Source organism: Bos grunniens, chromosome 5 (genome assembly GCF_055505025.1).
Source record: "Bos grunniens cultivar Pamir isolate PY7600 chromosome 5, Bosgru_T2T1.0, whole genome shotgun sequence".
Lineage (NCBI taxonomy): Eukaryota > Metazoa > Chordata > Mammalia > Artiodactyla > Bovidae > Bos > Bos grunniens.
In genome coordinates, this window is record NC_141169.1 from 12,103,179 (window position 1) to 12,115,452 (window position 12,274).

The 12,274-nt window shown below is 38.6% G+C and overlaps 2 protein-coding genes across 8 annotated transcripts in view; one reads left to right on the forward strand and one right to left on the reverse strand.

Moving 5' to 3' along the window:
- The window catches only part of PPFIA2 (PPFI scaffold protein A2), a 502,390-nt gene extending 491,197 nt beyond the window's left edge, over window positions 1–11,193 (reverse strand). For all 7 annotated transcript variants that reach the window (XM_086398878.1, XM_086398877.1, XM_086398875.1 and 4 more), the window contains exons 1-2: window positions 10,939–11,193; window positions 6,561–6,811 (exon numbers count right to left, since the gene is read on the reverse strand). In XM_086398878.1, coding sequence (XP_086255004.1) covers window positions 6,561–6,809 — 249 coding nt within the window. In that variant the 5' untranslated portion in view covers window positions 6,810–6,811; window positions 10,939–11,193. The remainder of the gene's footprint in view (window positions 1–6,560; window positions 6,812–10,938) is intronic.
- Window positions 1–11,578, forward strand: part of LOC147371327 (uncharacterized) — a 77,378-nt gene extending 65,800 nt beyond the window's left edge. The window contains exon 2 of the mRNA XM_086398885.1: window positions 10,979–11,578. Within this exon, the coding sequence (XP_086255011.1) occupies window positions 10,981–11,439 (459 nt within the window). The 5' untranslated portion in view covers window positions 10,979–10,980 and the 3' untranslated portion in view covers window positions 11,440–11,578. The remainder of the gene's footprint in view (window positions 1–10,978) is intronic.
- The last annotated feature ends 696 nt before the right edge of the window (window positions 11,579–12,274 follow it).

Sequence of the window (12,274 nt, forward strand, 5' to 3'; positions counted from 1 at the left end):
CTCTCCTTATTTAATCCCTATTTACTCTTCTCTTTTTAATCAGGGATACTGCTAGCCCAGCTGGTTCCTTTATGGGAATTAGGAACACCTCACCTAGCCTGGAGCAGAGCTCCAGTCCCCACATATCCTTCAGCAGGATCATCCCTGCATAACTGTACTGTCTGATACAAAATATCCTCTAGTCCCTTCTAACCTTCTCTTAAAAATATCTCTAATATCATCTTCCACATGAAACTTTATGTAGTTTATTACATATCAGTGTTGTGGTACAAATACTTTTAGTACCTCTGTAATCTTCGGGTACTATATTAATTTTGATCTTTTAATGTTATACCTATTTCCTAAGTTCTCTGGGGAAAAAAAAAACTATGTTTCTTTTTTTTTTTTTTTTCTATCCCCTTTACAAACATATGTAATCATTCAGTAATACACAGAAGACCCTCAGTATATGCTAAATACGATGCTGGAAAGGGGCTTCCCTGATACCTCAGTTGGTAAAGAATCCACCTGCCATGCAGGAGACCCTGGTCTGACTTCTAGGTCAGGAAGATCCACTGGAGAAGGGATAGACTACCCAGTCCAGTATTCTTGGGCTATTCTTGGGCAGTCAGCTATGAGGACTATCAAGTGTCTGGGTGAAGAGTTAGAGAATCTTTGGTTGAGTGAAAGGCAGATGATAGGAGAAGGCAATGGCACCCCACTCCATTACTGTTGCCTGGAAAATCCCATGGATGGAGGAGCCTGGTAGGCTGCAGTCCATGGGGTCGCTAAGAGTCAGATACGACTGAACGACTTCACTTTCACTTTCCACTTTCATGCATTGGAGAAGGAAATGGCAACCCACTCCAGTATTCTTGCCTGGAGAATCCCAGGGACGGGGGAGCCTGGTAGGCTGCAGTCCATGGGGCGCACAGAGTCGGACACGACTGAAGCGACTTAGCAGCAGCAGGTGATAACTGAGTTTGAGCATCTTGAATCTCAGATTCTATGGCTCATTAAAATGGATCTGTGTATTAGACATTAGTGTGTTGCTTAGAAACATCAGGCCTAAAATGTGGAATGATGTGGAATTATCAATTCTTGTTAAACACGGTTATCTTTAATTACATAATGAAAAAGAAAACAATATGACTACAAAATATTTTCATGGTTAGGAGTGTAAAAATCACCACTGCATTTGTTCCTAAAAAATGATAGGAGAGAAAATGACTAATTCAAAGCATGAAATCATCAACTAAAAAATATTGTATAGGCGATTGAAAACATAATATGTCATGAAATTTGACTCAGCTTTGAAATTCTATCCATTTCCTAAAACAAATTTCACTTTTACGTTATTGTAGTTTTTATTTTACATACTTTATTTCTGCCTAAAAACTCACAATACCAAGAGAACATTTCATGCAAAGATGGGCACAATAAAGGACAGAAATGCTATGGACCTAACAGAAGCTGAAGAGATTAGGAAGAGGTGGCAAGAACACACAGAACTGCACAAAAAAGAAATTCACGACCCAGATAATCATGATGGTGTGATCACTCACCTAGAGCCAGACCTCGTGGAATGTGAAGTCAAGCGGACCTTAGAAAGCATCACTATGAACAAAGCTAGTGGAGGTGATGGAATTCCAGTTGAGCTATTTCAAATCCTAAAAGATGAAGCTGTGAAAGTGCTCCACTCAATATGTCAGCAAATTTGGAAAACTCAGCAGTGGCCACAGGACTGGAAAAGGTCAGCTTTCATTCCAATTCCAAAGAAAGGCAATGCCAAAGAATGCTCAAACTACCACACAATTGCACTCATCTCACACACTGGCATGGAGAAGGCAATGGCAACCCACTCCAGTAATCTTGCCTGGAAAATCCCATGGATGGAGGAGTCTGGTAGGCTGCAGTCCATGAGGTCTCAAAGAGTTGGACACGACTGAGCGACTTCACTTTCACTTTTCACTTTCATGCATTGGAGGAGGAAATGGCAACCCACTCCAGTGTTCTTGCCTGGAGAATCCCAGGGACGGCAGAGCCTGGTGGACTGCTGTCTATGGGGTCGCACAGAGTTGGACACGACTGAAGCGACTTAGCAGCAGCAGCACACACTAACAAAGTAATGCTCAAAATTCTCCAAGCCAGGCTTCGACAGTATGTGAACTATGAACTTCCATATATTCAAGCTGGATTTAGAAAAGGCAGAGGTAACCAGAGATCAAATTGCCAACATTCATTGGATCATCAAAAAAGTGAGAGAGTTCCAGAAAAACATCTATTTCTGCTTTGTTGACTATGGCAAAGCCTTTGACTGTGTGGATCATAATAAACTTTGGAAAATTCTTAAAGAGATGGGAATACCAGACCGCCTGACCTGCCTCCTGAGAAATCTTTATGCAGGTTAGGAAGTAACAGTTAGAACTGGACATGGAACAACAGACTGGTTCCAGATCGGGAAAGGAGTATGTCAAGGCTGTTTATTGTCACCCTAATTATTTAATTTATATGCAGAGTACATCATGAGAAATGCTGACTGGATGAAGCACAAGCTGGAATCAAGATTGCTAGGAGAAATGTCAATAACTTCAGCTATACAGATGACACCACCCTTATGGCAGAAAGCGAAGAAGAACTAAAGAGCCTCTTGATGAAAGCAAAAGAGGAGAGTGAAAAGGGTGGCTTAAAACTCAACATTTAGAAAACTAAGATTATGACATCTGGTCTCATCACTTTGTGGCAAAAAAATATGGAAACAGTGTCAGACTTTTATTTTTTGGGGCTCCAAAATCACTGCAGATGGTGACTGCAGCCATGAAATTAAAAGATGCGAAGAAAAGTTATGACCATCCTAGAGAGCATATTCAAAAGCAGAGACACTTTTTCAACAAAGGTCTGTCTAGTCAAAGCTATGGTTTTTCCAGTGGTCATGTATGGATGTGAGAGTTGGACTATAAAGAAAGCTGAGCGCCAAAGAATTGATGCTTTTGAACTGTGGTGTTGGAGAAGACTCTTGAGAGTCCCTTGGACTGCAAGGAGATCCAACCAGTCCATTCTAAAGGAGTCAGTCCTGGGTGTTCATTGGAAGGACTGATGTTGAAGCTGAAACTCCAGTACTTTGGCCACCTGATGTGAAGAGCTGACTCATTTGAAAAGACCCTGATGCTGGGAAAGATTGAGGGCAGGAGGGGAAGGGGACGACAGAGGATGAGATGATTGGATGGCATCACTGACTTAACGGACAGGAGTTTGAGTAAACTCTGGGAGTTGGTGGTGGACAGGGAGGCCTGGCGTGCTGCAGTCCATGCAGTCGCAAAGAGTCAGACATGACTGAGTGACTGAACTGAACTGAAAAACTCACATTTGTGGGAGTCATTTTCTTCTCCCAAGCGAATGTCAGATGTAGTGCCACCAAACAGTTCAGGTACATTGCTTACAAAATAGTTTAAAAGGTTCAAGGATGCAAATTGAAGAATTTTGTATTCCTCTGTTACTTGCAGAAAACTTAAATCCCTGAAGTTGTAGATTAGGTTATTAAATATTTGCTTTAACAAATGACAGGACCATCACTATCTTTAATGACCTGTGGGTTGCTAAGGGTACTAAATATTTCTAATAGTAAAATACAAATAAATATTGAAAACTGTGTCAAAGTGTTTATAAAAGAGACTAGAACTATACCCATTAAATGTACAGGCTCCTAATCCCTAATCTATAATTCCAAAACTCAAACACTCTGAAAACTGACATTTATTTGTAAGTATGAGGCCATTTATAGTCTTAATATTTTTCACACAGTAGGAATTTCTCATATTTCTTCAGAAATATGAAGTGTATAATTATATAGTGTTTCCTAGAATCTGGCTAGAGGAGATCATAGTTTAAGTTGTACAATACATGCATAATAAGGAAAATTCTGAACTTTCAAACACAATGGGTTTGAATAAGATATTGTGTACCAGTATAATTAAAAGTCAAAAATTTTATTTTTATTTATTTATTTATTTATTATTTTTTTTAAAAGCAAAAATTTTAAATTTAGGTGTGGCTCAGACAGTAAAGAATCCACCTGTAATGTGGGAGACCTGGGTCCGATCCCTGGATTGGGAAGATCCCCTGGAGAAGGGAATGGCTACCCACTCCTGTATTCTGGCCTGGAGAATCCCATTAGCAAAAAGTCAGACACAACTGAGTGACTTTCACTTTCAAATTTTGATGATATTATACAGATTTTCAACATAACTGAATGCTATAATTAAAATATTTTCATTCCTATACCATTCAAAAGAGGTTTATCTACACAATATAGTTATATACGAAACATTTTCAGTTTTCTCCTTTCCCTCCTGAATACCTTGTTCTAGCATTAATATTTTATTTTTACAACATCTTTATAAAAGATTCACCCGTGTCTCTATCATATCACCATGATAGAGAAAAAAAATGTAAGACCCAAATTATTCTTAGAATCATCTTAATAGTGTTAGGATCACAAATTGATAGCATCAAGCTTAAATAAAATATAAAAAGATAACTTTAGGAGGGGTACCTGTATAGTCCTACACTTACAGAGTGTGGGAAAAACACATGGCATTTTTGCAACTCAGTTATAAACTTCAGTTTTTTGCCATTCTAATACATAATAAAATTATGTTGAACTTGCCCCCCAAATTATAATATAATACAATTCTAGGATTCTTAATGAAACACTCTATCCAGAAAGAGAAATGATTGCCCTATTCTATGCTCATCACAGAAGGTAATGAATAGTGTGATTGGTTATAAGACCATATTTTAACAACAGCATTAACCAACTCAGATAATTTTAGAGGTGAGTAAGCATGATGATAATCATTCTAGAAATGACTGTATGAAGAACAGTTGTAAGCACTGAAATGTCTAGTTTGAAAAATATAATTTTTGGTGAAGGTATGACAGTTGTCCTTTGAAATGAACCAATACAATGCATTCTGTGCAAACAAGTTAGTGTAAGTCAACAGGTTAGAGTTATTGGAAGTATTATTGCATTTCAACACAAAGCAGACTGAAAATGAAAAGAACTGGGACAGGAATTATGGAATTACCTAATGGGAATGTGACAGAGCAATCTAGGTGATCCTTTTTATTCTGAAAGTCATAAATATCTCAACATCATACTACACATTTATTGTATGGCTGGTTTAGAATTTTATCAACATTGATTATGTAATTTTCAGTATTTATGAAAAGATATTACCTACAAGATATAAATTTATGGAGAAAGATCAACTCTTCAGCATTTGCTGTACTGTCTTTTAAGTGAAGGGCGAATCAAACGTGTTTTAAAAGAAAAATATCATTTATTGAGGGGTGATTATTAAAAACTTAGTTCATATTCTATGATGCTTCTCATACCTAAAATATGCAATTCTTAAGTAAGAGAACTGACTAATTATTAAATTTGTACATAAATTAGCTGAAAATCCTTAAAATATCTTTTTCTGTAAAATAAGTATATGACAATAATATAGTAAAAATAAGTTATTTTATATTATTACATATAATAATATTATTACAATACATATAAATAATGCATATAACATGTTATTACATAAAATAATTATTTTCTAAATATTTACTTATAAATAAAATTGTTAAAATCTAACAGTTTTAAGTTTGTGAGAATAAAGCTGAACTTTTGTCTATTCTCCTATTTCCAAAATACTTTTATTTTTTAAAGAAACTGGTTGAAATGTTTTTTCGAAGGGAGGGTAATACATCAATAAATTCAATACTTTTAAGCAGTATTAACCTTCTCTAAAGAAAGACAAAAACTATTGGAAAACAGACTTCCAAGCACTATCATATCCAAAGACAGACCACGAAACTGAAAATGTAAAATACATCTTTCCAAATGTCATCTGTGCTAAGTCGCTCAGTTGTGTCCAACTCTTTGTGACCCCATGGACTGTAGCCCCCAGGCTCCTCTGTCCATGGGGCTTCTCCAGGCAAGAATACTAGAGTAGGTTGCCATGACCACCTCCAAGGGAATCTTCCCAACCAGGGATCAAACCCAGGTCTCCCACGATCAGAGCCACCAGGGAAGCCCAAGAATATTGGAGTGGATAGCCTATCCCTTCTCCAGGGATCTTCCCAACCCAGGAATCAAACCAGGGTCTCCTGAATTGCAGGTGGATTTTTTTTTTTTTTTTTTTTTACCAGCTGAGCTAGGGAAGCCCAAATATCATAAAAGTATTTAAAAAGCAAGAAAGAGAAAACTATCTATTCTCACACTCTGGTAATTAAAAGCTGATCAACAGGTGATCTTCTACCTCCACCAAAAAACAGATAAAATTTCAAGAGAAACACCAGATAGGGACTCATGCTTCAAATCTCCCACCACCAAAGTGCCACTGTTTTGTTTGAGGCAAAGTTGCATGTGAACTAATGATCTATTCTTAAATTTTTCTCACCAAAATTTGCATATCATCTCTACTAAGGGAAAAAATAATTATCAGAATGGAAATAAAGCAAAGCATATTATATCTTATCACATTTTCAGCTGCAGTACGAAGGACAGAAGCTCCCAGGAGGCATACCTGTGGCAGGGCTGAATTGAGCTGTCTCTGGAGCGAATCTCTGTCATAGATGACATCCTGCAGTCTTTGCTGGGCAAGTGAGAGGCTTTCTTGGGTTTCCCGAAGGGTGTCTAGAAGACGATCCCTTTCATCCAGCATATTCACCATCAGCTGCTCAAAATGGGAGTCTGAGTCCGAGCCACTGCTTTGGGAACCCCTTTGGCTCATTGGGGTGTCCTCATTAATCGTGGGCATCACTTCACACATCATTGCTTAAAGAAATTAAAGGGGAGAGAAATCTTAGTAAAACAAGATTTCCAATAAACCCACTTGACTCTCAGCTCACCCAACTCTTTGCAGCTCATCAGCCTTTCTCCTCTCCTCAATGCCCCAAATCCTACCATACTAAAAATCTGACATCAGTGAAATATGATTCACTGACTTCCTCAAACATGCTGTCTCTTTGCATGACAATCTACATATCTCCTACCTACAAAAACACAGCTTGATTTCATTTACTTCTCAAAATTTGTTTTTTTTTAAATGATTTACCCCACCTCATTCAATTTATAATAAGATGTCACACAACACTTATTAATTGATCACCTTTCTTCCCATTCAAATTTACAAATCACTTATAGCTAATACCTCCATCTTACCCTTATTTGTTATTACATTGTTAAAAGCAAGCATAGTGGCTGACATTTAACAGGTAGGAAGCAAATGATGTTTGTGTTACTTAAATAAATGAATGAATTGATGTTCATTCTTTCATTTAGAAGATCTGAAAATAATTGGGTATTCATTTATGTAAAAATCAGCTTTTACTTTTTAATTTTATCAAGTTTTTTTCATACAACTATTTTAAAGCTTCTTGACTTTACAACTCCCATTTTATTATTACAAGCTCTCTTCCTGAATTCCTACAATATTCTACACAGAGTAGATAAGTAATGCTGACTGAATTAGACACATGCTTTAGGATATAGACTGAAATGCATAAATTTGTTTAGATTATTATGCTACTAATTATTCTTATTCTTTTGTTTCCTGCAAATTACTTTGTCTGCTTTCCATCCAAACCATACAAACTAACACTCTTTCAAATATTCCACAAAACAGATGCCATAAATTACATTAGCTAATGTAGAAAGTTTACATCCTAACTGCTAATCAGTAGCAGCTAGTCATAAAATAATTGAACTCTTCAGAATATTTTTAAATTAATTTACTTAAAATTGAAAACACAGACATTAAGATGTAACATTGACCTGTTGTGTAGCATTTTAAAAATCAGAAATTATCTCATTTACTCTTTTCTTTTCTTTCTTATGTTTAAGAAAACATCAAATCCATCTCAGTTTCAGTTGCACTGAAGCCAGAAGCTATTAATTAGAGGGCTTGGTTTTGCAAAAGTCTGATGTGGAGAAAGGCTGGTTTGGCTGTTGATCCTGCAGCATTCTTTGGTTTTATAATACAAGGTCAATTTATTTTTCTGTCTACATATTCCTGTCCTTGGGGAAAATATTTCTGGTGATATTTTCAAATAAAATGTCAAGATTTAACAGTTCAATAGTTAATTACTTTTTATGTAATTCTTCATATAAATTGAGTTATTAAATAGAGAAATTCAATTATCTGTGCATTATTTGGTCAAGGCCCACTGAAAACTAGGAGATACTTTTAAAAAGATAAAAGGAAGTATTCTGTCACTGACAGCCTATACAGAAGGATTAAGGCAGGGGTAAATTTTAGAACAATTCAAAGTAATGCTTTGAATTACTGCTCATCATTCAAAACACTGGGCTCCCTGAAGGCAAGAACTTGACTTGTTCAATTTCTTTTTCACCCTAAACTAAAGTAAGTGATTCAAATAGGACGTATGAATATTTAAAAACACACATGTACACACTCAATCACACTCATGCATTTGCTAATATTGTTAACCACTTAATGGTTGCAAATAAATTATTTTTTATTTTTCTCAACCTGAATTTCATTCGAACAATAGCACAAAGGTGGGAAAAGTGAGACTCTTTTCTGTTATAAATTTCTTTACATTAATTAAAACGAAATTGGAAAACAAACCAAAAAAAGCTCTAATATATTTGAATATTTAAAGCAGTTGGTTCACATGCCATGCATAAAATCCACAACACTGAACAGCTGTGTCATTCTGAGGACTCATTATAAAGAGCCAATGTGTTTCTACTGACATTTAAGGTTAAAACAAAATCCTGGGCGAGGAAATGGTTGTACAGTGACAATCAGTGCCGAAACACTTACAGGGTTTCAGTTTAAGGTTGGTTGGACATTTTCAAAGTTGTGTTCTAAATGTGTCCTTCCTGAAAGAAAGCTCTGAGCCAACCTCTACTCTAAGTCACTCATAATAACTTTAAATTATGAGGAAAAACTTAACTGCAGCAATTACCTCAGCTACAGCTTTCTTCTGAATACGCTACTCTAGTTCTGACAACCATCGTCATCAGGAGACATTAGACATTCAGAAACTTTAGGCTCTTTGATCAATAAATATAAAAGTTGGTCTTTGACATAGTTGGAAGATGCTATGATGAGAAGCAGCTAAGGGATTTAGAAAGTCCATTAAATTTACACTCAAAAGAACTTGATTCAATTCAATTCCCAAGGCATGTGAGCCAGAGCAGTTCACTCCATGTCTCCAAACTTCAGTTTTCTTTTCTGTAAAGTAGGAATAATAATGTAGGCATTTTTAAAAAACAAGCCCATAGTTCCAATAGGATACCTGACTGAAAACACATAGTAAAATTATAAAGAACTATTTATTCCTATTATAAAATGGCCAACATTAACCTTTGCAAAAAGAACATTTTACCTTTATGATTTATTCTGCTTCTATGCCTAAAGGTTTAATTCCAGTGGGTGCTCTAGACTTTTCAAATCCAATTCAAAAGTTACTTAGAAAATAAGATGAACACATGGTAGATGCTTTTTTTTCCCTCACAGTCAACCCGCATGAGTAAATCTAAAGTCTTTTCATCAAAATTAGAAGGAAAACATTTGTCTACAAAAAACAAGGCAACTTTCATGAGCTAGTTTAGCTTCTTGCAATAAAACTGATATTACGTCTAATATAAATTACAAAACAGTTGTATATTTTTTGAAATATACTATAACTTATTAAGTGTACATTTTAGGTGTTAAAAGCAATTGAAAATCTGTATTCAGTGTAACTTGCATAGTACAGAAGGCTATGATCATTCAACTTATCTTCTATTTCATCCTCATATTGCCACTTTTAACTTTTAGAATCATTTTCAATATTGAAAACTTCATTGTATGACATAATTCCTAATAAACTAGAGAGAGCATACTAACAATTTGCTTTGATATTTGCCTTTTCATCATTCCCTTCCCAAAATCAACTGGTACATGAATTATGTTATACTCTTCCTAGGTGTTGATGCCCTGGTCATTTAATTACTGAAGGTTTCAAGGGCTAGTTAGAGACATTGTTTATTTTTTTTTGTTAAAAAAAAAAGAAAAATAGCTGTTTTAATTATCTCAGTGCTGAAATTTAGCTTGAAGAATTTTATACCAGGAAAACCAACTCCCTTATTCTTAGCACATAACCTTGACTGTCTTCTAAATCTCTGATTTCAAAATAAAACTTTTGAATGCCCACTGGAGTCATTACCCAAGGGCTTTCAAGATCCAGAGTGTTTCTTAGCAATATATGCTATTCCAACAGTATGTATCCAGATATGACAGTACTACAAAAGCTTTTTTTTTTTTCTGTCAATGACTCACTTTATTCAAACAGATAATTAGGATTTAGAGCCTACTGGAGACAAAAATCTAATTATTCTCTGTAGTCAGTTTCTTCTGCAAAGATTTAGTCTTTAGAACCTACCTATCTCCGCCTCACTTAATCCACAAGGAATAATTCGGTGAAAGAAATCTTAGCCATTGTCTGATTACACTACATGAATATTCCTCCTCCTATTTAACTCTTTGAAGTCCCCTGTCCTCGGGAAATATTATTATATTTTTAATGCCAGCATTTTGCACTATCTTCACCCTAGTGCATTTACAGCTGGCCAAAGAGCCAGCTCACCCCCATAAGGCTGGCTGGACAGTTCTCTCTCAGCCACACCCCCCCACCACCCTGAAGAAGTTGACTTCATGATCTGCACACCAAAATTGTCCATCCTGCCCCACAAGAGACAGCCAAGGTAGAGGAAATAGGAGAAGGCAGAGGGTGGGGGTGGAAAGCAAAAGGTAAGGAACACTAATTGACAAGGAGGGAATTTGCATCTCATCTTCCCTGGGGGCGGGGTGGGGCCAGGGCTGGGGAGGGGGAAGGGGTAAAAAAATAAAGCAGATGGGAAACCAGGTAACTCAAACACAGTCTCTGTACCTAATGTCTTGTAATTTCGGGTCCCGCTTCTTCAATTGAGCAATGACAACCGCAGTCTCAGGCTTGACGAGAGGGGAGGCTCACAGCCGGCACTCCTGGACCATTTCCCTAGCAACGGGAGGAGAAAAACAGCTTAGACACTCGGGTGCCCCGGCGTTCTCCCGGAACGTGCCCCGGCAGGCTGGCGTGGCAGCAGCTCGGCATCTTCCCGCGGCTCCGTCAGCAGCCAAAAGGAGAAGCGTCCATCGGAAAAATGGCATATTACAAATTTTGCTTTGGGAAGCAGAGCTCGGTTCAGACCATTGTCAAAGGGAGGAGAGGGGGAGGCGGCTCTTAAAGCAGCAGCGACCCGTTTGCCAGAGCAGCCGCAGCTCCTCGCGTGCAGCTGGAGACCCGGGGCGGGGAGTCGGCATGTGGGGACTGGGTTTGACTTGTAGAAACTTAACCAAGCGGCGCTACTCCGCCACCGGGCCACCTGGAGGGTGTCACCCGCAAACGTGAGCTTTGGGAAGAGGTGTGAGGAGAACCTGGAAGGGAATTTCTCCAACCAGCCCCCGACCCGGAGCCCCTCTGGAGTTTATGTCTACCTCCAGGAGTTGAAAAGCTAAAGGGAAGCGAGTCCGCAAGGATGCGAGAAGCAGGGCAGATCCCCTCCTGGCCCTCTGCCTATTTCCAAGCTAAAGGTGTCTTATTTCACTTAAAAGAGCTGCTGCTTCTCCAAAAGGGCAAGCAGTCAGAACCCCCACACCCAGCTTCGCCTCCCAGCCTCTTTGCTGGCATCGGTTGGCCGGGAGAACCAACCTGCTGGGCGCCGGTGCGGATGCTACAGCATCTTCTTACTTGCCTGTGCGGTTGCTGCTGCCGCTCCTCCTCCTCCGTCTGTCTCCCCCACCTCCACCCCCTTCCTCCTCCTTGGCAGCCGCCACCTCCTCTTCCTCTGAAACAAGGGCTTCCCCTGGAAGCTGGTGCAGTGGTTTCCACCGGCCCTTAAATAAATTCTGAAGTAATCACGTCTTTGCTCTCCTCCTCACGTACACGCACTCGCGGATACACACGACTCCCTCAAAGCTGCTGAGGCGTGCGCTGGTCCCAGTGCCCCCGGCAAAGGCAAGGGCTGGGGCTGGGCAGGTGTGACAAGGCGGGTGCGTTCCTCCTTGCCCTGGCTTCACGCACAATGGTCTCTACAAGAAGACGTGTGTTGCCCGTACTGGTAGGGACAGAACAGGCTTTAGCACCTTCTGGCTCTCTGGCCTTCCGTGCTTGTCATTTCTTTAACCGGCTTCCTTCTCTCAAGACCAAGGGCATGGTAGTTGCGGTAGTAGAGACCTGAGTCAAT